General features: G+C 42.8%; 2 protein-coding genes across 4 annotated transcripts in view; one reads left to right on the forward strand and one right to left on the reverse strand.

Annotated features, from left to right (window-relative positions):
* BRCA2 (BRCA2 DNA repair associated) overlaps positions 1–12,089 on the forward strand; it is a 40,980-nt gene extending 28,891 nt beyond the window's left edge. For both annotated transcript variants that reach the window (XM_080377489.1, XM_080377488.1), the window contains exons 19-27: positions 657–812; positions 2,956–3,100; positions 6,471–6,592; positions 7,646–7,847; positions 8,105–8,271; positions 8,370–8,505; positions 9,173–9,429; positions 10,122–10,274; positions 11,331–12,089. In XM_080377489.1, the coding sequence (XP_080233615.1) occupies positions 657–812; positions 2,956–3,100; positions 6,471–6,592; positions 7,646–7,847; positions 8,105–8,271; positions 8,370–8,505; positions 9,173–9,429; positions 10,122–10,274; positions 11,331–11,960 (1,968 nt within the window). In that variant the 3' untranslated portion in view covers positions 11,961–12,089. The remainder of the gene's footprint in view (positions 1–656; positions 813–2,955; positions 3,101–6,470; positions 6,593–7,645; positions 7,848–8,104; positions 8,272–8,369; positions 8,506–9,172; positions 9,430–10,121; positions 10,275–11,330) is intronic.
* Positions 11,962–27,416, reverse strand: N4BP2L1 (NEDD4 binding protein 2 like 1). 2 transcript variants are annotated; one of them, XM_080377531.1, is made up of 6 exons: positions 27,212–27,416; positions 18,877–19,001; positions 17,951–18,039; positions 16,580–16,656; positions 14,353–14,616; positions 11,962–14,029 (listed from the first exon to the last, which is right to left on the reverse strand). In XM_080377531.1, exons 1-5 carry the CDS (start codon positions 27,331–27,333, stop codon positions 14,388–14,390), a joined length of 642 nt encoding a protein of 213 aa, XP_080233657.1. In that variant the 5' UTR covers positions 27,334–27,416; the 3' UTR covers positions 11,962–14,029; positions 14,353–14,387. The 2 variants fall into 2 exon arrangements, with proteins under 2 accessions (XP_080233657.1, XP_080233656.1); XM_080377530.1 differs by having other exon boundaries at positions 12,125–14,616; positions 27,212–27,412.
* Positions 27,417–27,422: the final 6 nt, after the last annotated feature.

The following is a 27,422-nucleotide window of genomic DNA, read 5'->3' on the forward strand; positions in this document are numbered from 1 at the left end:
TGACTGAGAGATGTGATAGATGCTATTTAGTTGAGCCATGTTTTGGAAACAAACAGTTTCGTCGGGGCTTTATAAGCAAAAAAGTTTTGTCAGAGTTTAATAGCCAGATTTGTAAGACATGACACAAGGTAGCTGGCACTATTCAATTGGGTTGGAAGACAAGTGTATAGTACAAAATTCTGCCAGGGTTTGCTGCATGTTTTCACAGTTCCAGCTCTTCAGTTTGATTAAGCACCAAGATACAAAAAGTACGTATCCATCACAGACAATATGGAAGTTGGAGGAAGAACAGAGAGGGGTGGAACCAGGTTGTAAGGATGGGCTTGTGGAGAGAGAGAGGGTCTTGACTTACTTGAGAATGATTAAAGTCCTGGCTGAAGTGTCAGCATAAAAATTTTGCTCCTCTGGTATGAAGGAATGGCTTGTTTCATACGTGCTCATTTCCTAGAGAATTTTAACTCGTCAAATTTTCAGTTCCTGTTTAAAAATACATTCTTGGATGTGAAAAGAAACCTTGAAATTAAAATGTAGTATGTTCAGGTGCAAAAATTCTTAGCGAGGTCAGTGTGAAAATAGTCTTTCCTCTAGATATAGTAAGTTGGATGTCTTTTTGACCTCCCAATGACAGTTTATCCTTTAACATTTAACTTATTCAGATCTCGGCGAACAGCACTCGATGTGCACGATGGCATGCAAAACTAGGATTTCATCGGGATCCCCGACCTTTTCCATTGCCTTTGTCATCACTTTACAGTGAGGGCGGTGCAGTGGGGTGTATTGATGTAGTTATTCAAAGAACTTACCCTATTCAGGTATGGTATAAATATTTTATGAATCTAACAGGTTGTGTGAGATCTAAGTTATATAAGTTAATTGCTTAATATAGAATAACATAATATAGAAAGCTAAAAGATTTAAGATAAGGTACCATTATATGTAAAATGAACAGGAGTGGTTTTTGCAGTACACATGTATTTAGTATTTCAGGACTGTGGAGTATCCTACTGTAAGAAGAATTGCATTTGCACTTGGTATCTTCTGGTTGGCTTTGCTTTCAGCTTCAAAAAGCCAGAAATACATTAATTTTAGTTCTGTAGTCTAAAAAGCATAGCACTTGTTTTAAAGGAGAAAAAAAAATCGACAGTTGCAACTCCAAGTCGAAGTCAAACACATCTTTTTTGTAGTATTAGTATCCCTTCAAAGAAATTAAATACTTAAAACCATTAGTAAGATTGCTTTTTTCTTACATGTAGATGGCTATGTTGTGTAAGATCTATTATTTAAAAAATATTACTGAAAATACAGTGTGATTATGGTGTGAAATAGAATGAAGATCTTTTAAATACCACTTGATATCCAGACGTTTTAAATATGGTCAGACTTCACTGTAACTACTTGCTTTTATAACAATACCAACTACAAAAAGAAGCAATATATTTGCTTCGTAATCAGTCCTCTTAATGTTAACAGTTTAACCAGGATACAACTTGCAGGTTTTGTTTTCTCAGAGTATGTTACATTTGGCATGTACATATAGTTGGGGGGTTTTCCCCCAATGCTTTTTTTCCAAAGTGTTGTATAACTGTTGGTTGATACAGAAAATTCTGCAAAGGTAACGCCAATATTTGGTTTGCATCGTTACTTTGGTATTTAGATCCTTGCCGTAATGGAGGAAATTGCAGCACTTAATATGTGAACTGCCTGAGAGAACTAGCATTTATTTAGGTCCCAGAAAGGGGACTGTAATCTGTAATCGCATCACAGTAAATGGCTTCCAGACTGGGGAGGAAAGTAGTGCTTTTTATCTCACTATATTAAGAGATTGTGCTGATGTAGGTTATTGTTGTTTTTTTTAAACACTGAGACCGTTGCTTGAACAAATCAAACTGATAGAAAAACTTGGGCTGTCTAGTCTCCTTTTGCCTCAAGAGTCAAGGAGTATAGGAACTACAGTAACCCTAATTAAAGGTGTCTAACTGTGAAGAGTGCAGGAAATACATGAGATGCAGTTAATGAGGCAGGCAGAGCCTAATTCAGCAATTCCCTGCCTCATGAGGATTAGTCCTTCTTATCCTGCTCTCACTATATTCTCTCGCTGCTTCTCTCTGCTAAACCTGGAGCTCATCTGATCCTGTTGCTTAGCTAATGTAGAGTAACTAACTAATAATAATTCAAAAAACCAAACAAACAAAAAAAGACAAAACAAAAAAAACCCACAAAAAACCCAAAAAAACCCAAAACAAAAACAAAAAACACAAAAAAATGCTGTCTATTGCCCTAACAGACTGATGTGGTCTGATGAGCTCAGACATGTCCTAGAGCCAGTGCAAGGGAGAAGATGGGACTGTGCAGCAAAGAGGAAAGGAAAGGGACTGCTTTCAGCAGCAGTGACCTCTTTGTTTGGCTCACCTGTCTCCTTAAATCAGACAAACAGGTTCTGGCAGGGCTGTGAACAAGGCTGTAGACTATGGAACCATTTAAGGCAGAAAAAGTTTAAGAGCATCTGCAGGAAAACATCATCGTTCTTCCACATCGTCTAATCCAGTGTCTGAAAGCTGACAGTTGATGTGCAAAGACAAATTGGGTAGAATGCAGTTCTGGTATGTTTTTAAGCATCAAGATTGGTTTGTATCTTAGTAGTGTATCTGCCAGTGGGATCCAGCTGTCTTCTAAATTACATCATTGATACCTACTACTATAAGCTATGGCTTCTTCAGCTGTTAAATCATGCAGTTTTGACCACTGCACCACTCTGTCTTATCTTTAAAGTGAATGTTTACAGCCAGTGCTGTGGGGTTTTGCCTTTTATCTATCATACTGAAAGAACTTGCACTCTACTGCCTGTTCATTTTTTTAAAAGCAATTTTGCATAACAGTGAGTATTAGAAGGAAGCTAGATGAGGTTGAAATTTTTTTTTTAAAGTCTGGTTTTTTGTTTGAATTTTTTCATTTCAGTGGATGGAAAAAACATCAGCTGGTTCATATGTGTTCCGTAACAGCCGAGCTGAAGAAAGGGAAGCTGCCAAGCATGCAGAGGATCAACAAAAGAAACTGGAAGCTCTGTTTGCAAAAATCCAAGCAGAATATGAAAAGCATGAAGGTAAAGCTTTCATTCTTTCAGGACATGTATTAAGAACACACACATTTTTTGGCGTTTACAGAAGAGTTTAAAGAAAAGTGGCAAAAACTTCTCTGGTCACAGAGAAGCAGACAGAGGGTGTGGGTTGTTTTCTTTGTTGCTGTTGGGTTTGTGTTGTATTCTTTTAGGCTTTTTACTTTGCATGTATCAAGGCGTTTCAGTACAAAACAGTTACATACTTGCGTGTTTGGCTTTACAGCTATCCAGGAAACTCTTCCTGAATGTGTTGGTAGTCAAGCTACTAAAAAATTACGGTTGAGATGATGCTGAAGGAAGTGCTACAGAATTGTAGAATTGTTAATTCCATTCTCTTCAAAGACCTGACACTAATATTTCACGCAGAGGTGGGCACAGATGAGGATGTGTCTTGGTAGACCTGAACACCAAGACTGAGCATCTTTCCTCACAAGCATTGCGGGACAGTGGAGATACTGATGGCAGTGGAGCTGCTAAACGGGACAGGGACCCTGGTGGCACAGGACATGGAGAGGGCAGAGTTACTGTGTGCCTCTTTCACCTCAGCCTTAACTAGCAATACCAACCTTCAGCAATCGCAGGCCCTGGAGATCAGGGAAAAGTCTGGAGCAGGGAATACATACCCTTGGTGGAAAAGGATCAAGTTAGAGGAAACTTACGCAACCCGGACATACATAAGTCCATGGTCGGTGACAGGATGAACTCACAAGTGCTGAAGGAGCTGGCTAGTGTCTTTGTGAGGTGGTTTTGCATCCTCTTTGAATGATCATGCTGATTGGTAGAGGTGCCTGAAGACTGGAGGACAGTAAATGTGTCTCCTGTTTTCAAAAAGGACAGGAAGGAGGACCCAGAGAGCTAAGGCCAGTCAGCCTTCCCTCGATCACTGAGAAGGTGGTGGAACAACTAACCCTGAAAACCATTTCCAGGCACATGAAGGACAAGAACGTCATTGGGAGTAGTCAGCAGGGATTCACCAAGGGGCAGTCATATTTAACCAGTCTGACAACCTTCTGTGATGAAATTACTGGCTTGGGTAGATAAGGCAAGAGCAGTGCGTAATTGTCTGTCTTGGCTTCAGTAAGGCTTTTGACACTGTCTCCCTTAAAGTCCTCATAGAGAAGCTGACGAAGCAGACAGTCAGGTGGATTGAAAATTGGCTGAACAGTTGGGCCCAGGGAGTGGTGATCAGTGGCACAAAGTCTATTTGGAGGCTAGTAACTACCAGTGTACTCCAGGGTCCAACACTGGGTCCAGTCCCGTTTTAATGTCATCATCAATGGTCTGGACAATGGGGCAGTGTGTGCTCTCAGCAAGTTTGCTTGCAATGCAAAATTGGGATGAGTGACTTGATACACAAGGTGTTGTACCTCCATCCATAGAGACCTCATCAGGCTGGAGAAAAGGGCTGACAAAGAACCTTGCGAAGTTCAATGAAGGGAAGTGCAAATCTTGCACCTGGGGAGGAACAGTCCCATGCACCAGTCTGTGGCTGGGGCTGCCCAGCTGGAAAACAGCTTTGCAGAAAAGGCCCTGGGGTTCCTGATGGGCAGGTTGAGTGTTGCCAGAAGCTCTAAGGAGGTGATGCTTCCCCTCTGTTTAACACTGGTAAGGCCACGTGTGGAGTACTGTGTCCAGTTCTGGGCCCCCTGGGACAAGGGAGACGTGGACATACTGGAGAGTCTAATAAAGGGCCGTGAAGATGTTCAAGGGATTGGAGCATCTGCCATACAGGGACATGCTGATAGTTAGGACTGTTCAGCCTGGAGAAGGGAATGCTCAGGGGAATCTGATCAATGTTCATTAATACGTGAACGGAGGGTGCAAAGAAGATGGAGCCAGGCTTTTCTCAGTGGTGCCCCGTGATGGGACCAGAGGCAGCTGGGTACAAACTGAAACACTGAAGGTTTCCTCTGGGCATCAGGAAACCCTTTTTCACTGTGCAAATGATCAACAGTGTTGCCTAGAAAGGCTGTGAAATCTCCATCCTTGGAGATACTCAAAAGCTCGCTGGACAGTCTCGGGCAGCTGGCTGTAGGTGACCCTGCTTGAGCAGGGGGATTTGCCAAGATGATCTCCAGAGGTTCCCTCCAACTTCAACCACTTTCTTGATTCTGTAATGGGCTGACACTCTACACCTCTGCCAGTGATTTTGAGCAGTAGTTTCTGGTCTGCTGTTGCTGTAAGCGCCACAGCTGACTGCTGTGCTACAGCTTCACGAAGCTCACTGCTGCACCCGTCATGTTTGGTTCCCCTTAGGTTGGATTCAGCTAACTGCAATGAGGAAGGATGTCAGGATTCCTGCCACACTGATTATGGATTCCTTGATGGCATGCCTTGATATTGTGGTCTGGGTTTTGTGATTAAGTTTTTGTTGGTTTTGGTTGGGTGTTTTGGTTGGATTTTTTTTTCCCCAGGAACAGGTAGGATTCCACACTAATGGTAGCTTGTGCCGTTCAGATTTCTCAGGGTCATATCTACAACCCAGATAGCTCTCCCTTTCCATAAATGTTTCTCGTGATCTGTAATGCTGGGATGTTCTCTAATTGCTTTCTCAGAATCTGGAGTTGCTCATGAATTGCAAGGAAAAGACAATTAAAGCTATACTCTAAAAAAAAAAAAAAAAACCAAACCCCAAAAAAAACCCCAACAACAAACCCAAACCAAAAAACACACACACAAAAAACCCACACCACCGCTGAATTCTTAGTTGAAATCGGAGATCGCTTTATAATGCTTCATTTCACTGGTAGGAACTTGAACTTCCACATATCAGTCACCTCATTGAGTTGTTTCATATTTGACTGTAAACTTGTCGATGCTGAAGTCTGTTATGCTGAAGGAATTCATTAGAATGCTAGCAGCAGAATGATTCATGTAAGAAAAGGGTAAAGTTTACGTGATGAAGTTAACTCGGCTTTTAGCTGGTGACTAAGGAGGCTTCATGTGCAGGCCTGTGGTCACCTGTTGTCCCAGGTCTTGGTATCTTTGAGACTTTTCTGCTGTATGAGAGGAAGAGGAAGTGACAGACATGCAGAAAATATGGTCAAGTATTGATGAAGTTTCCTGGCAGCCTGTCAAGTCTCCCACTCTCTCCCAGGTGCAGACACTGATACTGGCTTCCCCCAAGTTTGTATAATCCTCTGATCTATGCTGTTTTTAAATGAATGAGATTTATTTTTTTTTTCCTGCTTATATTTTTCTAATATATGTACACACATATATCTGTTCCTATACAGAATTGTTTTGTATTTTTATTCCAGCAAAGATTAAGTACTACCATACCTCTAACATAATTATTTCTTCTTTCACTTTTAAAGTATGAGTTGTACTGAACATAAGGGCTTTTTTTTAACAGAGAGAACTAGCAGGATAACACCGAGATCGCGCATAGTCACAAGACAGCAAATCCGTAATTTGCAAGATGGTGCGGAACTCTTTGAAGCAATTCAGAATGCATCTGATCCTGGTTATATGGAGGTAACTGTAGATCCTACTGGGCTAATTTGGAAAGGCTCGTGGAATAATTTACAATTTAGTACATTCTGCTAAAACTGTTAAATTACTATTTTTGCTGCCTTTTCAGATTTTTTACAGCGTGCTTGCTGCTAAATGGATTAAGATGAAAAATTTTTCAAAGTATGTTAATTAAGGCTTGTTGAAATAGTTTAATAATATCTCAGACTGCAAAAGAGAATGCTGTTTTTTATAAAAAAATCCAGAATATAGCACAACTAAAAGTTAACTGTTCCTTGTAATTGTATTACTTTGCTTTGCCTTGCACATATGAAAGCTGAATGCACCTCGTAAGCCTTGTTTCACATATATGTTCTTGCATGCTGTTGACTGAAGTGTTTGATTATATTGTCATTGTTCTCTGCTTTCCCTGTTCCAGTTCAATGACAACTTTGAAGTATTTATGCCTTTGTTAATAAAGATGCAGGCGATTAGTCCCTGCCACTTGTTAAAAATTAAATACCTGCTTCACCTTTTGCAAGTCAGGGTCCTTGACTGTCACAAAGCCATACAATCCGTGACTTTATTTGATAAAATGTTATGCATATCTATGTTGCTACATGTAAAGGCATCTGGATCTTGAAGGCTCGGTCAGAAAGGTAACACTCCAGATGCATTTTGATGTAAATGGCTGTGTCAGCTTAGAGGTAGCAGCCTGCTGAGAGGTGCAACCCTTCTCTTACAGATTTTTTTTCCTAATATTTCTTCTTTCTTATGAAACAGGCAAGCATGTCTGTTATATTAAATATTAATATTAGTTTATGCACTCTTAAGCAGGTTTCTCACTAATTATCACATAAGAACAGTACAACATAATACTTAAACAGTAAAGCACCAGCTGAGTACCAGTCAAGACTGGTGACTCCTGTTGTGTTAACTTGAATTTCAAGTCTTGGTAGTGAATGAGTTGAATTGCTCATAACAGATGAACACTTAAGAAAGAGGCTATCAAAAAATCTTGACAGGATTTTTTTCATTAATAAAAAAGATACTAAATACATTTTCTTTTGGTTACAGGGATATCTCAGTGAAGACCAGTTAAAAACTTTGAATGCTTACAGGCAGTTGATGAATGATAAAAAGCAAACTCAGATACAGGAAGAATTCAAGAAGGCTTTAGAGTCAGCAGAACAGGAAGAAAATGGTGGTTCTAAAAGAGATGTGTCTGCTGTGTGGAAATTATGTGTGGTAGACTACAGAAAACAAGAAAAACATAAAGGTTAGCACTTGGGAAATTATAAATAACTTGTATCTAAACATGGTAACTGGCCAGCACAGCAGGTAGATTTGAAGTTTCCCAGCAGTATTCCAGCTTGCATGTTAATGTTTCCAGTTTCATTTGGGTTTTGGTTTAGCACTTTTGGGTGGGAGGGAGTGCTGTGGGTTGTTGTTGTGTTTTAAACACAGTTTTTATTTTGTTCAAAAGCCTTCAAATTAGTATTGTATAGCTAATATATCTTAATCTTACATTGTTAGGAGTGATCCTGACTATCTGGCGTCCACTGCTGGATGTCTATTCCTTGTTAAAGGAAGGCAGTCGGTACAGAATCTACCAACTGTCAACATCACAGTCCAAAGGAAGATCAGATTCAGCTAACATACAATTATCAGCAACAAAGAAAACTCAGTATCTACAACTACCAGTAAGTGCTTTAAGTGCATAAAGATGTATCATTAGAATGTATCACAGTCACATCTGTAAGTGTGTTATAAATACTTAAAAAATCTTGTGTTTCTTCAGGTATCACAGGAGATGCTGCTACAGGTTTTCTTTCCGAGAAATGCTCTAAAATTCACCAGTTTGTCAGATCCTTCTTTTCAGCCACCATGTGCTGAAGTTGATTTAGTTGGAGTTGTAGTTTCTGTTAGCAGAACAGGTACGTTGTGGACCATGTTCATGTCCTCCCACTGAATAGACAGTAACTTTATTTTAAAAGTCAAAATTATCTTGCTGTTTTACCTGCGTCTCAGGCCTGTGAAAACCTGCTAATTAGCCCATCACCATGACATGCTGGCAGATAATTCTGTTTTCCTAAAGAAAAATTGCCTGTGCTTATTAGCTCAGGAAGAATTTAGTAAGGGAGGATGGAAGCTCGAGAAGCTTTTCTTTCTCTCCCTGCCCCTGCGCCCCCAGGAGTGGTGGATCCAAGTTCTGACATCTGCAGTACTAGCATGCATGTATGTGAGCTCCCTGTCGTGTGCAGTGTCATGGAATGAGTGGAACGCAGGTACTGGAGCTCAGGGTTAGGAACAGGCGGATAATCTTCTGAATAAAAATGAAAAGCACCATAGAAGTATTATTTTTTTAAGCACTGTAATACAGACTTTGAGTTGTTTTCTGTAATCACTAGGGAGATTAGAATATGTATGTAGAATATGAATGAAGTGTGAGACATCTGTTACTGTGCAGATAGGCTGCCATGTTACATTATCAATTCACTTCCAAGATTCATGTGACTTTTTTATATAGATACAAATTGCAGTATTCAACCTTTACTTAAAAGATTCAAGGGTTTAATTCAGACTTTTTTTTCTTGCTTTTAGGTTTTACTACTATGGTGTACTTATCTGATGAAAGCTATAATTTAGTGGCAGTAAAGATCCGGACAGATCTCAGACACTTCGCTATTGAAGATCTAGTTGTCCGCTGTTCGTTCCTTTCTGTAAGCAACCTTCAGTGGCAATCTGAATTCAGATCAGAAATTCCTGTGCTGGTGGCTGGAGAGCTTTCTGTATTCTCAGCCAGTCCAAAGGAGAACTACCTTCAAGAGAAGGTTAATGAACTGAGAAGTACAATAGAGGTAAATCTGTAGACTTTTAGTTTAATGATTAATTTTAATTACTGCTGTGTTACATTTTTCACCAAAAAGTCCATTAGTAATAATAAATCTTTAAAACAAGTAACGCACATAATGTTGAATTTGAGGTGGTTTTTTTTTTTCTGGGAGGTATGGAATAAGGTGTTAATGCACTTTTCATGGATGATTCTACGTATCACCTATTGAACGTCTTTATTTTATTTTTAAATTCAGCTCAATCAGCACTATCTTTAGGATGTGCCACGGAATACTTTCTGGCTAGCAAAAAAGTATGGTACCTGTCAACAGGGGATCTGTCATGGCCAGTTTGGCTCTAGCCTTCTAAAAGTTCAAATTTATCATCTTGCTCAGTATCGGATTGTTGATTTCATTTATTTATTATTTCAGTTTTCTAACTGTGCTAAATAGCAGGTCCTGGTTATGTATTCCCACTTCTTAGTGATAAATGAGTTTAGATACGAAGGGGATTTTTTTTTCTTGTTGATAAAAGGAAGGTATGATATTTCCCTCCATGGAAAGTGCAGCATTCTTCTAAGTTGTTGGTTTGATATAAAAGAAACATCTAGTGGGATTATCATGAGAAAACAAAATTCTAAATACTTTTTTGTGAGTATATAGTACTTACACAATTTGAAAAACAACTATTCTGCTTTGTGCACCATCCTCCTTTACAGAACGTGGCCTCCTTTTGCTCTGATGCAGAAAGTAAAATGATGAATTTGCTACAAAGAAATGTCTCACTTACACAGAGTTTAACTAAAAGATGTGACTTGGAACGCCCCTCTCCTTCCTGCAACTCAGGTCTTTATGCAGAGAATAAAAGTTTGGTAAGTTTCTGTTAATGAATATGGTGTTTATACTGCCAGTACATACGGTAAGGACATAAGCAAGTTTTCCAGTGATAGCTGTGGTGAGTGGTCTCACTTCTCGGTCTACTCCTGTCATTCTCTTCAGGGCAATGCAGGGAAAACCTTGAACCGTAGATTTTTCTTTGACTGCATTCTGCAGTTCCTGCCTTTGGTTAGAGAATTTACCTCCTGGTCATCTTTTCCTAGCTAATGTTTACTATTTCCAGGATTTAAAAGGGAAGAGGTATTGTTTTGTAAATGTAAACATTTTGTAGCAGTCTTGACAAAAGTTCAGTGAAATGGTACTCCAGTTTCCCATGAAGGGTTGCTGGCAGCAGGTTGTTGCTGATGTGGAGTACTGAGTGCAGTCAGAACAAATTTTTCTTGCCACTAGCTGTGAGGGAGGTGGAAATACCCTGATGTGACATCAGTGCCTGGGGACTAAATTTAACCTTATAAGGCATCTTTTTCCATGTCAGAGAGTGTGCTAATGTTTAATTCTAAAGGTTTGGTTTATATCTGTTGGTTAAATGTATTAACCAAGATAAATTGAGACATTAAAGGTATTCTCAAGTTAAGTACATTTGAATGATTTGCTGTGCAGCACCCATCTTGTGTGCATTGTTATGTTTAAATTTTTCAGTCTATACGCTATCCCTTTTCTCTGCATTTTTTTTTCCTTGTTTTTCCCTGTTTAACAACCTGTTGGGGACATACCCAATGCAGTAGTAGACTTAACTTGTTTTTATGAATGCTTTGACTACTTACCATCTGGCACAGAAAAATCCCTATACATTTAGCTTAGATCTCAGAAACAGAATGTAAATGTACTGTCTTAATGTACGTGTAAACAGTGACTTATCAAGCATAATACTAGTCAGTCAGGAGATAACAAACTAAAGTTGGACATGAAAGATGATGTAACATTTTTATATCAGTTTTTTTTTTTCCCCCCCTGTTTTGTGAAAGTAATTGAAGAAGCTAATGAAATAATTTGGACATTATTCAACATAAAACCTATCTCTTTTTAACTAGATCTCCTCTAAAATTGAAATAAAGCATCAGAGCCCTTTGTCAGCTAGAACATCAAATATGAAACTTGTCACACAAGGGTCAGCAAAAACTCCATCTGTCACAACTAATGAAGACCATCCCAAAACCAGCAAAAAGCGAAAAGCTATGGACTTCCTCAGTTGCATACCTGCACCTCCACCACTGACACCAATGTGTTCAATAATTTCTCCATCTTTAAAAAAAGCATTTCAGCCACCCCGAAGTTTGGGTTTACAGCATAGCAAGTCATCAAAAGAAACAAATCAGAATGTTGGTCATGTCACACCCTGTAGAAAATTGAGAGAAACTGTCCATCTTCCTGAGAACGACCTGGTTGCTGATGAAGAACTTGCAATGATTAATACACAAGCACTCATGAATAATTTACCAGAAGAAAAGAAGATTGCTTATGTAAATGAAAACAGCAATACAATAGTTCCTGATTTATCTGATGATCCTTCACCCCAAAACAGTTCTACCGGGGAAGCAAATAACTCTGCAATAAGCAGGACTGAAGTAGCTGAGAATCTTCAGAAGAACAAAAAGGAATGTGAGGACTCGTTACCTGCCCACAGAACGCTACAAAGACAAAACCTCCGAAAACGCTACTAAATGCGCTTGTACAGTATTGTATATATTTCAAATTATTTTTACACTTTGTACATTAAGTCCTGATTGTATTGAATAATGCTTTATTACAAAACCAAAGACTCATTAAATGACATTTCATCTGCAAAATAATTTGGAGTTGGGTAATTAGACATTTCTCAAAAACATGTATCATACAATAGCATCAGTCTGGCTGAAGGTTTGATGATGTTTTGTGAGGCATTGCTCTGATTCTGTTGTATTCTTAAATGCCAGCAGGATCTTTGTTTCAGTCTAAAGCAGGGGTCCTCAGTCTGGCCCCCGGTATTTACAGAACCCCCCCGCCGGGGGTTGGGGGGGAAACCAAGCAGCCGCAGATGACTGCCTGCCACTGCATCCGTGCGCTGGCCCCCTGGTTAAAAAGTTTGAGGGCCCCTGGTCTAAAGCAATCTGTTTCGTTACCCTCTGCAGCAGTATAGTTGTTTGGCTGCCAGAGGTGGCACAAGGCAAAATAAACAATTCTCTAAGTTTACTGTTACCAAAAATATCACTTTAGTTCTGAAACATTGTTGGGTAATTGTGGCACAGTTCTTGTACCTTTCCTCTCAAATTCCTCTGTAGTGCTAAAAGGTTTATAGAACAGCCATGATTATTTGATTCATAGCAAAATGCTATACAAAGGTATTAACGATAGATCCTTGGTCAGTGTTTCTGAGCTACTCCTTCTTAAAGAAGTACATGAGGCCACAGCATCATGCAAGATTATCAGATCTTTCTTTGATTTCATCATGAGATCTTTCTGCTGGGAGTAAGTTAGTTCTTGAATTCATTACTTTGTTCTCATTAATTTCAAGAGGTGAAACTTCTCAGAACTGGAGTTTCTGCTAGCAACAGTCCTGCTAGCCTGGCTGCCGACTCCATGGTTTAGTTTGTTGTCAGGCTGCCCCTTGCCTTGCTGCTTCCCAGCCCTGAATGGTTCCTACTTGGCAACCTCTGGGGGTCCTGCGCCATTCACTCAGCAAGTGCTGAACTGGGGGTGGCTCCACTAAGTGGTGTCACTAAGCTGGACATGGTAGTGGGACTGGAGAACGGTACTGGGCTGACACAGGTCTGCTGATGTTTCCATAAACCTTTGTGCAACGCTTCAGTGCTGGGTCTTTAAACAGCTCGAGTAGAAAATGCCATTCATGTCATAGGTTTGCTGTGCCCTGAAGACAGCTTGGCTTTTGCCCAGAAACGGTATATTGCTTTATACCTCTTACACTTCTCTGCTGTTCACCTAGCAATTTAGCAGTTACACCCATATTTCTTACTATCCAGTGTAGCTGTCTTCATTTCTTACTGCAAAATAACTCACTACTGTCCTGTCATATAAGCACTGCCTAATAATCCAGACTGTTAAAAAACCCACAACTGTCATCACAAATGCTGAGTTTTAAGAATGTTTCATGATGCTTCTTGATGAGGATATAATCAGAGAATTTAAGAACAGATAAAAACTACTGTAGGATAGTTCCTTTTCTCACTCATCCATCAGTCAGTGGCTTCTTGGCACTTAGTGGTGGAGGAAGTCCATTTCTCCCTGTACAAGAATGTTGTGGGTTTTTTTTTTTACTTCCTTTCTTCAGTTGTCATTTGTAGTTCTGCGTTAGTCTGGGTATCTAGTTGCCTTGTGCTTCTGCTATTCAGAGCTGCTCCTGCAGCCTCGTTCCTGCTTAGTGACCAGGCCCTACCTAACACTGTTTCCTTTTAGGATCCTCATCTCGGGATCAGTTGAACTCCTATGTCTGGGCAAGATAAAGGGCTCAGTTTGGCGTGTTGAAGCGCTTTGCCTCCAGGCTGGAGAAGCTGTTGGGCTGTGACAGAGCTGAGGTAAGACCTGCGTGAATGCAGCCAGCAGAGAGGTAGACAGGGCCCAAATCTCGCTACAATCTGTTAGTTACGTTCTGTGCCATTCACTCTGCCTCTCCCAGCGCGGCAGAAGCGCTCTAGCCGAGATGGAGTGGGAAGATACAAAAGGTTATACAGCCAGATACAAAGTATTACCACAGCAGTAAAGGACAGCTGCCGGGAGAAGGAATTGGCCCAGTAGCCTGTTAGAAAGAATGAATTTAGGAATATTTATCATTACTTATTAGCGACAAAGTGTGATGCAGGGAAAAAAAAACCACCAAAAAGCACTTGGCACATCCAGTAAGTGCCACTGTAAGCTTGGATAGATTTTCATGGAGGAATTGGGGTGAGAGCAAGTACAGCTTGTACTGGGGATAGCACTCAGATTGGGTACGTAGAGCTGTGAGATCATAATCTGGTGACATTTAAAGATTTTTAAGAAAAGTAATTTAGAAATGTAGTAGAAAAATACAAGAATAAAAACAATTTAGAAAAAAGATTGTAAACCTAGAAACTTTTATACCCTGATAATTAAAACACACTGAGGAATCCACATCTTCAGTGAAATGGCGTGGTGTTCGTATGTGCCCCATGAGGTCTTCTGTTTGAGAAGGCTGCAGGGGGGTTGGAATGGGCACCCGTGCCATAAGCTGCATTTGGTCCGCTGGAGCTTCTCTCATCTCTGCTTGGTTTCTCAGACCACAGAACGCTGTGGAAGGTAACGTTGTGCTCATATTGTTCTTTCATCTGCTGTATCTTTTGTCGAGGGACATGATGAATATTTCTTCTGTAAAGTCAACATTAACAGAAAATACAAGTATTTAGCTGCCCATGTAGTAGAGGTTATCTTAAGCTTGCTAAGGTTCCTGGTATGTTCAGGGCAGTGGTTCATGTCTCTGCTGATCTGTTCCTAGCCCTTTTTGCCAAATTATTGTTCACTTTCACCTACTCCTTAAAAATATTACTGTGACTGCTGAAGAACATAACGCAAGTAGTTTTATGGGTAGTCAGGACGTAAGTTGTTAGACAAATGCTTTGAAATGTGTTATGTCAAAGACCCACATATTATTTTACGTGAGTACTGCTGGGGTTTAGTGCTTACGGCTTCTTGGCCTCAGGGTGAGCTTTTGTGCACCTGGAGAAATGCAGGCATGGGCTGTAGATAGCCCAGATGCTGGCTTGTAATCAACAAGTATTAGAGGTCAGAAAAATTGTTGCTTTGCCTAAGCACAAGTGGGGAAAAAATCATACCTGAGGTGACTCAGGCTGCAGGGCAGACCTGTAAATGACCAGTCTGAGCGGGAGGGAACAGGATGCTCAAACATGCAGCGCTTTCCAGATAGATCAGCAGCAGCCACAGTCTCTCAAGACGTCAGTGGGAACTGTTTTTCCAAAGACCACTAGGAGTTTCTGCCTGTCTGTGAGGTTGCAAACAGTATCTTCGGCTTTGCTATTTAGCTCTGTAAGGCACAATTTGTGATCTAGAACCCGCAGGCTTGCACCCCAGCAACCAGCACAAACCGTATGGCCGGTAGAGACACGACGTGGAACAACCAGAGCGGGAGCAACCTTCAGCTGTCCATGAGCTATCTGCCGAAGAGCTGCTCCAAACTGAGCGTATTTGAATTAGTTTGACAGTGCTACTGTAAAAAGCAGTCTTGTTTCAAATGATTAATAAAACAAATTACAAGTTACCGAGCAGCTCAGCCTATAATGAATGATTACTAGTAAAATCTGCCTCTGCAGTGATGCCCCCCCAGTGGCTCCCAGCTGGTACTGGTAAAGCAAAAGCTGACACTTGCAAGTGACTGCTAAGGCTGTTGGTGTCCTCACCTGCCTTCAGCCCCAAGCCACTGGCTGCCATCTGCCAAGTCCTGCCTCCCCCTGGAGCTGCCAGCGCCCTGGGCCACAGATCTCTGCGTTTGTCTCTGTCACGCACAAACAGGAGCAGCGCTAATTTTGTACTAGAGTTCCCAGCTGATAGAAAACACATAAATGAGAATGAAGCAGCCATGCCGTTTTCTTGCAATAACAAAGAAGTTAGCGCATGTTAGCTTCTGGATTTAGTAGAGCACACTATTCACGGTAGTAAGCTTTGCATCAGGTTGGTTAGCCTGCATTAATTATTTTTTTTTTTAGTGAACTAGCATACAGAGAGCCGTATTTGGCTGCCTGTATATCCTACCACATTATGCAGAGTTGAAACATTCACTGTATCCCTTTTGTATACACACGTTAAGATCTTTAGAAAGATCCTCTAGAACCCCATTTCTTGACCACAGTTAAGGTAGCGCCCCACCATGCTACAGCAAGACGCTATTTGTTATGATTAGATCTTTTTAAGAATAGGAGTCTGAATATTGTCTGTAGTGCTTAGACACGCTTTTGTGCCTGTGGAGGGTGCTGCTGAAAATCCAGAATGAAAATCGGGGTTCCTGCCCCAAGAAGCTTGCAGTATAAATACATTGCAAGTATAATATATATATATATACAAAATGCAGTATAAATAAATATAAATGCAGGGGGGTTGCTTTTTCTACTGTCTGACTCGCTTGAGCATGGTCAGGCTCTTTCAGGGCTGAATTCACTACAGACCAGGTAACGAGTAATAAAAATTTTCCACGGCAATCCCCCTGTTGTCATTTACTACGTCACTTTTTAGGGTATATGAAGAGGAAGAGAGCTGACCTCTCTCAGAGCACATCAATAAATGAGCAGCTGTCTGCAATAGCAAAGAGAAAAAGAGGTACCTTGTCAGTTCTTGAACGTTGAACTTCCAGGGTGTATCTGGTTCTTGGAATATAACTTCATACCGATTTTCACGTGCCTGAAAGGACACAGAAGTTTTAGACATCAGGCTGCTGAGCTCAGGAGTAGCCAATCTTCCAGACCCCCAGAGTTTTTATGTGGCTAAGAGATGTATCATATGTACCAGGGGCCAGAAAGAGGAAGATAACCATGGCACCCATCAAGGTGCTGGGCTGAGTCCTAGATAGTTCATTTCCTTCTGCATCAAAGGATTGGGGTCTCCCAGCAAAACTTGCCTCGGCATTGCCCCCAGTCCCTCATGGCAATGGCATCCTGGCACTGGAACTCTCTGGAAATCACCGATGGTTCAAGAGCCGCAGGTTGGCCATGCCACTTGGGAGCTTCTGGGAGTGTGAAGTCAACATCCATCAGTCATGCTATTTCCAGCCACTGAGTCTACAGGCCTTGATTTTTTTCAAGGTAAAGCAAGGGTATTTGCATGTGTATGTGTACATACCTACACGCACACACACCCCTATATATATACACATACACACACAAATATACATGTATATGTATTCGATACAATGATTGATTGCTTTTGTTTTGATTTAGCAAAAAGGAAGCAGGGAAATCTGTTGACTTTTTTACATCTTGCCCATCTCTGGCTGTGCTCTCTCACTTGCTTCCTGGTCACCCACAAGCATTCACAACAGCTGCTGGAGGGACATGTCCGGGCTTCCCAGAACCACTATTAACTCCTGCCTCTTCTGCGCTCCCCTACAAGTGATACTTAGAAAATATTAATATATCAATAATACTTGGTATTAAGAAATACCAAATTTCTTAACTGACAGGACCACAACCCAGGAACAGAAGCATGAGTATAATGTTAGCAGCCAGGCCACATTATGCAACTGTACTAAAAATATCGCCATCTCTACCAGAACTCCTGACAAGAGATAGCAATGCATCTTCGAAAATTATTTATGGTGTATTTTTCACAAATGGTAAACTAAAATTGTAAGTAGCTTGAGATATTTGTCGTCAAACAGTTTGGGAACTGTTCAGTTCATGTCACTTCTGGGGAAGGGAATGACATCTTCATGGCCAAGAACTAATAGGGCAAGTCCAAAGACTGCTGGATCTTTTCAAGTAGTTTTTCCTTCACTGAGTTACACAGCTGACTAGATAAACAGCCACACTGGTGCGTTTTCCCCTACTTCATCACAATAACATCCTTAACTATAATTAGAGAACTAAGGGAAAATTGAATTAATTATTTTTAGCCATGCTAAGTACCATTTCAGTCAGATCACCTTGTAATTGTCATAGCTAAGCATGTAAAAGCAATAAATCAGAGCTTTCCCTACCATCATCACATACGGCTTCATTTCCCAAGCATGGATGTTGGTATTATCAATAATAACCGGGCTTTTCCCATTCTTCATTGCTTTGCGTGCTGTAATGTAACACATCGAGTAAAGCTAACGTATTCGGTAAGAGACTGAGCCAGGCCCTACCAGCCCCAAAGCGTCCTTTCTTTGCCCACTGCTAGCGCACTTGGTTCCCCACCAGACTTGCATCTCCCAAAGGGGAGCAGAGGTCAGTGCCCAGCTGGTCCTGTCCTAAAGGAAGCGATGCAGCTCCTGGCTGTGCTCAGCAGTAAGACCTGAAGCTCTCACAGAACATACTTAGCGGTACAACAGCTAAAAATGACAGTTATTTGCAAAAGATGCCTGGTTACACGATCTCAAAGTATGTTCGCCATTGCTAGAAATGAGTTTGGAGCACAGCCGCAAAAGCATGTTACATTTGTCTTTCTGAAATTGAGACCTGGGTTATTTCATCCTCAAACTTATAATTAGGTTTGCAAGATTTCCTCCTGGCTATCACTAACTTCCCCTGTAACACCCCTTCCAAGTCAGGACAGACACCTCAGAAGTTACGGTGTGAAGGACTCGGTGGGTACAGCTGTAGCGAGCCGCTGCTGGGCTGGTATTTGCATGCTACCTGCTGTTACCGAGCTTCAGCAGTGCTACCTAATAGTCACTGCTTTACTTTCTACAATAACATCTATCAATCAATCATCAGCATTTTTTCATTTATAACACTCTCTCTTGTAAGTCTGAAGAAATAAAATCAGACTTTATATATGATAAATGTATTTTTTTAACCAGTAGCCCATGAACTGCGGTGTATGACACCATTTTTGAGGTATTTTATTTTGGGGGCTAAGTTTAAAGACAGACTGAAAAGCAAAACTATTTAGCAAAACCCCTGCACTGAGTTCAGTCACCTCTCTTTTGGTTCCACTTGTGTGCATCCTCGAGGAAGTCAGGCTCGAACACGTATACACCATTTTTGATAAAGAAGTCATCAGTACTAAGAACTACAGCACTGGGATAATCATGTTTCAGCTGTCTGGGGGGAAAAAAAAAAGATGAAAGAAGGGTTAGTATATGCTAACACATCTTTAACAGAGACCATTAAAACAAGAGTCATACAAATGCTCTGCAAATACGCACAGTGCTTCATTTCAAGAATCCCAGCTTAAAGGATCTGAAAGCAACATAATCAGTAGATGGACACATAGGAGGAAAGGAATGGAGCTTAAAGGCATGGCCTTGATTTCTTTAATTCAGTAGAGCAATCTACACTGGACTACCAACATACGAATCTTTAATCATATTGCTATAATTAGTTTCCTTTCTGAGTTATTTAAGAAGGTATGACCGTAAATACAAAACAAAAAAACACCACCAACAAAACCAACACCCAAATCTGCTAATCCCGTGAAATTTGTCTTAAAAGACAATTTGACCTTGTGAGTTTTACTACAGAGAGATTTTTGAAGATAACCAGGAGAAGCAATTATGTCATTTCGAAAAGATGGTTTGTATTACCATCAGTTTGCCTTATTCTTTCTTTTTTTTTTTTTTTTGGCTAGGAAGCACATAGCACTTTTTTTTTTAATCATATATGTTTACTCACAAATATCTGAATGATTAGTCAACATTTCTTATTATTTGTTGCAATTCTACAGTTCTTCCTGCTTTTCACTTGCCCCTGTTTTACTTAATCCTTCTCTTGTAGATTTGAGTAGTGATTATTTTCAGCTTCTAACCACATTTTATAAGAAATTTTATAAGAATTGCCTAGACTGGCAGCCCCAAATGCAACAGATCCATAGAAGCGGTCCCCTGTGGCCAGTGGCAGCGGCCAGTTCCCCTTCCCCTCACGCTGATGTCCCCCCCCCCCCCCAGCGATGCTCCCTCAGACCCGGGCTGCCCACAGAGGGGGCTGCATGTCCTGCCGCGCTGACCAGCTGCCTGTGGGTGCCAGGAGGTGGAAGTGCTGGCTTATGTGGTGGTTTAAATGTGAAGCATTCCTCTACCAGTACTCAGAGAGCATTAAAAAACCCCTTGTGTTCCCATCTGCGTGTAACACATTGACAGAATTGTTTCTTTTTTTCAGGCAAGGGAGCGCTGGGGGAGGATGGAGTCTCTGCAAGAAGTCAGGGAGAGCCCACGGCATCGTCTCACTGCTCTCTGTCTCCCTAAGGCCCAGAATGTCTCTGGAAAGGAAAGTAAGGCCAATCGAGAAACCCTGCTATCTCACATCACACGGTCTCCAGTCCCTGGAGCTTCCCTGATAAAACACTTCTCTTCCATCCCCATAAGCTGCCAAACAACTATTTCTCAACGTCTTATCTAATTGAGCAACAGCAAGGGAAAAGGTGCCTCTAGGATATCGGCAAAAAACCAGACACGCAGGCAGAAAAGGCTTAATTCTGTCATCTCTAGCTAACCATTTACTTACCAGTTTTACCCTGATCTGCCTGCTAGCAGCAATTCTTTGCTAGGATTGCATGTCGCGTTTAGCTGAATAAAGGTCAGCTTCTGACTTCACTCCGCCTCCGCTGTAACTTCTACCATCTGTTGATTAATTAACACTATTTTGTGGTAGCAACCGCCCCTGAGCAGAGACTCACTGCTGACAGACCGGCCGGGACTGGGCTGTAGCCACTGGTACCTCTCATTAACAACCTATGTGTCATTATCTTCTAGCTCCAAAAGGATGTTTTATGCACATAATTACTGCTGGACAAAAAAATCTAACAAAAGTCATGTCGCAAACTGATAGCAAACAGTCAAATAATTATTTTTGCTTTGATTTTGTTCCCAGGCAAGAATCCTTACCATGAAAAGCATGGGAGTACCTAATGTTACTCCTGATGTTAAAGGAGTACCTGGTTACTCCTGGGCTGAGAAAATGATACATTCGGCGCCCACTGTGATTCAGTGCCTCACCTTTCACACTGCTTTACCCATCTGCATCACCACCTCTTCTCTAAAAAACTGGCTGCACTAAAATACATGTCATCCCTTTAGCTACTGATAGGCACATAAAATTGTACAATGTTAACAAAAGATCTCAAAATTCTTTTTTTCCTTGCTCACTGCTTCTTTTAAAAATGTTCTCAACCAGTGCAAATTTTAAAAATTCATTTCTTAGCATATATACCTTACTGAATTTTTAACACAAATATGCACACTCCCACGACAGCTTTGATATTAACCCTTAAGCAATCTAAATAGTATGTGATTATCCATAAACTCAGTCTGCTATCGTCCCATCACCAGTAATTAGATAAAACTCATGCTTCCAAGGAGGAAAAACACAGCACAAAACATAGTAAGATCTATGAATTACCATCACATTTGCTATGTTCATACCAAACTAACAGTAACGTAAGAAAACATTAAGTGGGAAAAAGATGTTTTACCTTCTTCTTATTTTGCTGGTTTTAACTTCTAGCTTTCTAAAACAACCAAACTGACACAAAAGTTTATGACCATTATGACCCTCATTGCCCATGAAGCTGACAAAAATCCTATTTCCTCTGTCCTGTATTATTTCAAAGGGTGCCCAAACCTCCTTAGTATGTTCCTTGAGAAATCAAGACTTCTACAATCCACATAGGACCACAAGTTGGCTTAGAACAAAGTTTTTACATAATCACATCAGGTTCCTAATCGCTACACACAATAAAAATAACTGTATTTTAGCAAAATATATACCAGCTATGCAAAATGGAAGGAGGTGTGACCAGTTTTATTAATTAATAAATTTTGAGCAGCACTGTAAAAAGAAAATTACCCGTTGCCACTAGATCAGTAAGTATAAAGCATACTAAGGAGGAAAAGAAAAATGAAATCTCTTTGCAAGAACAAAGAGTACATATGAGCAATGTTTGCGTTTTTTTAAAAAAAGCCACTGAACTTGAAGCGCTGCGTTGTGATAAGCAGCATCTGTCAAAGGTTCGGCATTAATTTGCCTGCTTGGGGCATTTAATCGCACAGTATTACAGCACTCTGTCTCCCAGTAGGTAGATACAGAACGCAGTATGCTCTATCTTGCTAAAGAAAAGCTTGCTGATGTTTCAGATGATACAAAGGGTAAGAAAGCAAGAAGAGAAAGGGGGAGGCTTCCTCTGCCTGCAATAGATCTCCCCAAACCCTATTTCACCCTTCTGCAAGGCGAAGCAGATGTCCACGCCGGGTACCATGTCTCATTAGATTGGCTGATACAGCTGGGGGGAGAATAAACTTTCAGGTGCTTCTGCTCTTCAGCTCTGACCAAACAGCAGCAACTCCACGTGCCTACCAGCAGGGCCTGGACACTGATGAAGCCCCTGGAAACTCGAAGGAACACACAGAGGCACAAGCTTCACTCTCTGCCCACACCATTCCCGCTGGCAGCCCGGGTAGCAAGGGTGCTGCCGGACGATGTGGCAGCTTGGCTAGTGTTGGCACACAGTCACCTGCCATCTCCCACCCTGGTCAGATGTGTGATGGCTGCTGTGATGAAAAAAGGAGAGTCTTTCTGTTGAAAACAGAGCTGTGAGTCCGTTTCACCACAGCAGCATCATAACAACTGCCTCGGTGAACAGACAGGTGATCTTAGAGTCTCCTGTGCTACTCACCTGAAGATATGTCCCCATAATCTATACCATTTTTAAGTAAGGTTGCCTTTTTTCTAAAGAACATCTTTCTTTCAAACAATCATTTCAGATTTTAACTGTATATACAGACAAAAAATAATTACTCAGGATTTCAACTTGCTGGATGCATTACAGTGCTTGGGAGAAGTCTCCATGATCACTAGCAATATCACTGGAGAGTAAAAAAAAAAATAAAATATCCATAACTGTGTTCCATAGCCTGTCATGTTTTTCCATCAGAAAGTCTGAAAATAAATGTATTTCTGATGTGAGCCTGGTAAGCAGATCAGAAGGAACATTTCCAGTGCTCAGAAGGCAATAGAATGGTATATATTGGGCAGATCTCAGAGCCAGTAAATTCTCAGTCCACTCCCAATGTAACAGAGACCAGAACACATAGGTACTGACACCACGTGCAACCACTTGCTCTGGTCACTCTTCCTAACATAAAGCATTCCTGTGGCATTTCAAAGCCTTTAGTTTCAGCAGAAAATCAGAACGATGAGATCTGGAGCACGTGCTGCCCAGCACTATCAGCTGCTTGCTGTGTTTTAACAGCTTCTGGTGCCCTGAGGACTTTGCCCCAGCAGAACCTGCCAGGCAGCCCTGGTGCTGGGTGGCACAGCACAGATGTGCCTTCGCAGCTCACCTGTGGGGACTGGAGCAGCAGCTGTATTTTGTGAAGAGAAAAAAAAAAGATAAACACGTTCAGGAGAATCACCCAAAGCAGTTTTATACAAAGGTAAATGCTTTCGATGCCCTGCTGCCTGGAAGCAGGAGCTGCAGAGCTGAAGTCCATGCACCCTGTCAGAGGGGTGCCGGATGGCCTGGGGCTGGACGTGCTGGGATGAACTGGGCAAAAGCAGCAGAGGGAACTGGAGGAGACCCAGATCACACCAGGCAGTGATGCCCCAGTGCCAGTGCATTTTTTCCCTTCTGTTCTGGAAGATTGTTCCCTCTGTGCTTCTTAAGGAAGTAAAAGAACGACCTCATTTCAGATGAGAAATCAGCAGTGGCTGAAAAGTTACATGTTTGATCACACCTGGCCTAGTGCTTGAGCAAAACTGCTCAATAAAGGGTTACGTGTTACATGAGCTGTGCATCGCAGCAGTATGTTGAAGAAGAGCTGGAAATACAGCTACTGTGCAACAAGGAGTCTGTTGGGGAAGCAGGTATGAGCTCGTATGCATCTGGTTTGATTTTTGGTGGCGTTTTGGGAAGCTATACCCACTACTGCACCTCAGAAAATTGTTTTCTTAGTAGTTGCCTCAGTCCGATCACAAAATCTGTACTGTGACGTCGAGGGGAATGCACTCAGGAGAAGCGTGTTCCATGCGCCATGTGGAGGCTGTTGGAGATGTAACTCCCAGCTGCCCCTCTCCTGCGTGCTTCTGCTGGTGGTGGCGTATGGTGAACGCTTAGAGGGAAATGGTGAGGGCCACCTAAAATATGCAGTTCAGGGAAGTGTATCCTTAACAGTGAAGCAATTGGAAAGTTTTGGAGCTTGGTGGTGAGCAGACCGACTCCTTGTTCTGCCTTGATTATTCAATGTATCACAGGTGGTTCCTTCGCTGTCTTTACCAGAAACCAAAAACCAGAGCTGAACTGATCCACATACCAATGTTGTGCTGCTCTGAGCTGGGGAGCAACAGGGATGGGGAAAGCACTTTAACAAAGAACTAACTAAATCTTACAAAGCTGTGTCCAAACTGTGCTGGATGACACTGAAAGGTCACGGAAACTAGCCATGGATCCAAAAAGGTTGTTCCTAGGATTGCACAACAAACTGAAAAAGGGGCCTTTCTGCTAGAGCTGTCACCAGATCACAATGTCACCAGTGATAACTTTCATGGTTCATGACACTTCTGAGAACTGTAAAAATGCACAAGTTGTAACTGAAATACTGGCTGATACAAAGAACAAACGAATGGAGGTGTGTGTGAACACACCAGAAGAAACAACAGAGCAAAAGCTAAAACAATGGCACACACTGACAACCGAGAACATCGTTAACAGCAATAAAACTGGGAAAGGAGCCGTTTACACACCCACAAAGGCCACCAGTCAGCTCAAGCCCAGCAGGGATGACTTGCTGTTGGAAGACCCATGCACTGAGAGCAGGATGGCCATCAGGTCACACCAGCCCTTCTTCCCCTTGTTCCAAAAGGGGGAGAGGCTGCAGCTGAAGAAACACCCAGAATGGGAAAATTAAAATAACAGCCAAAACCCCTGCCTAAGATACATGGAGCACCAAGTAAGAAAAACTCGAAGGCAAAAAGATGGCAGCATAGAAATCGCTGGCTGCGAGATGGCATAGGAGACCTGACCAAAACCCACCCTGTCACAACCAACCGAGAGGAACCCAGAAGAGACAGTGAGGATGGGACAGCTGAAGGTCCTTGTCCTCTCTGATTTTGGGCAGACCACCTGTGCACATGTATCTTGGTGCTTGCAAGTATTTAGCTGCGATAGTGAATTTAGCTGTGATAGTAAGTGAATAAAATCTGAGACAATACATTTGAATAGGTAAAATGAGCTTACTGAGGGCTTTTGCAAATAAATCACCTTCATCCTCTGGTAGGATCTGGCACCAAGCTTCGTTGCAGTAATTTTCTGCTAACATCACTTTGCTTAGCACATTGCGTTTACCAACACCAAAAGGTACACAATGCAGGAACAGCAAACCTTAGAATTTTCTTGGCACAGTCCTTCCATAATCTGGACAGAGTTAATGAAGAGGTACTAAATGCTGTTTGTACAGCTGCCCTTTGATCTGTGTACTGCCAAATGGCTAAATGCAACGATAAAACTAACGGCAGCTAGAAACAGAGCAAGCTCCTCAAATGTTCATCTCACAGGGGACTAAAACAACACTTACAACTGCTTGTGTAAATCTGTCATTAACAATTAACCTTGTGTTTTGACCTGAAAAAACATATGTGAGTCTGTTAGTTGCACTGCCTAAGAGTATGGCCTCAACTCATTATATTCTTACTGTACTATAAGAACACCCAAAGCCTTCTGAAGGAGAAGGGCCTGCACTTACATGACCTGTTTAGGGAGAGGCAGGTCATGTAAGTGGCCCCAGGAGACAGAACGATGCTGACAGAGCAAACTGATCTTTGAAAAACAACGCGCATTCCTTCATCAAAATGTCACCCCTGAACTAGGTCCCCAAAGCTTCAGGCTCAGTTTAAAAATCCTGGCCACCTCTCCCTCCAAATTCAGGGACTGCCACAGTGCTTCTCTGTCGGGAAGGTTGATCTCCTATAAAATGCAGCATTGCTTCCCGGCTGAAGATGTTCACCACACCGACAAGTGAGATCAACCCCCAGAAGAGCACGCTGCCGTATGCCCTTTGCAGAGCATCCATTATGTTTCTGCTTCATCACCACCTACCTTCATCTCACAGGGGACTAAACAACACTTAGAACTGCTTGTGTAAATCTGTCATTAACAATTAACCTTGAGTTTTGACCTGAAAAAACATAGGTGAGTCTGTTACTTGTACTGCCTGAGAATATGGCCACAACTCATTACATTCTTACCGTACAACGAGAACACCCAAAGCCTTCTGAAGGTGAAGGGCCTGCACTTACATGACCTGTTTAGGGAGAGGCAGGTATTTTGGGTGTCGGTAAATACACAGCATTTGGCCATTCATTAAAGAACTGGTCTTGCAGAAGGCACAGGTGACAGGAAAGGCTGTACTGGGAAGAGGAAATGTACATTCACCTGGTGTGTCACAGGGCTTCACGCTGCCACTTTCCACAGCACAGCCCTCCCCTGGCAGCCTGTAAGGCCAGCACGGGTTCCTCACCCCAGCAGGGCAAGATGACAGCGAATGTTCTGCTTTCGCTGGAGAGCGTGTGCATGGGGAGCCGTGAGACACCAGACCGTGAGATCGTCCCATGCCAGGTTATGGCTACTATGTACCACGCCGACGGCAGTGCCATCTCCCAGCACATCCCTCTGGGCTTTTCCCACCTGGTCTTGGAGCTGCCGGAGCGCAGTCCTGTCTCCCCTGCCCCTTCCATGCACCTCTACAGCTCTGGCCAGGAGCACAGGACATCACGAAAACAGGAGTCAGGGCTGCTGCCAGTGTCCACGGGCAGATTGAAGCAGCGCGTTACCGTGTTTGTGATCAACCACAAAAAAAAAGGCACGGGTCCGGCACTTTTTAGAGCAGAAACAACAACTGCCTGGGCTCGGGCGACGAGCCCACCTTAGTAGAAACATCCCTTTGGTGCTGCTCACTCGGGGCACTTCTGCTATGGCAGAAAGCAGCACGGGCAAGCGGCGGGGATAACGCCTGGAGCCGCTTTTGAGGAAAGGGGAGGGCTGCGGCCGGCTGCCCGGCGCGGGGCTCCGGAGCCGGGGCGTCAGCTCCGCTCCGGGCGGGGGGTGGGGGGTGGGGGGGAAGCGGGGCAGGGCTCCGCGGAGCCCCGGGGCTCCGCGGAGCCCTGCCCCGCTTCCCCCCCACCCCCCACCCCCGCCCCGGGCGGGCCCCACCGTGCCGCCCCCGCCACCCCAGCCCTGCAGCGGGGCTCGGCCCTCGGCCGCGGCCGGAACCAAAGCAGGGGAGAATCCGCCGCCGCCACGAAGCGCTCCCGCGACGCCGCCTTACCTGGCCAGGGTGCTCTTGCCGGCGCCCGGCAGCCCCCGCAGCAGCACCAGCCTCCGGCCGAAGCGGCCCCGCGGGGGCTGCAGGCTAAGCCCCCCCAGGGCGCGGAGCAGCTGCTCGTCCATCCCCGCCGGCCCCGGGGCCCGGCCGGGGCGGCCCCGGGAGGGAGCGGGGGCGGGGACGGGAACAGCTGGCCCCGGCCCCGGCCCCAGGC

This window comes from Falco punctatus, assembly GCF_963210335.1.
Source record: "Falco punctatus genome assembly, chromosome: 2".
NCBI classification, from domain to species: domain Eukaryota; kingdom Metazoa; phylum Chordata; class Aves; order Falconiformes; family Falconidae; genus Falco; species Falco punctatus.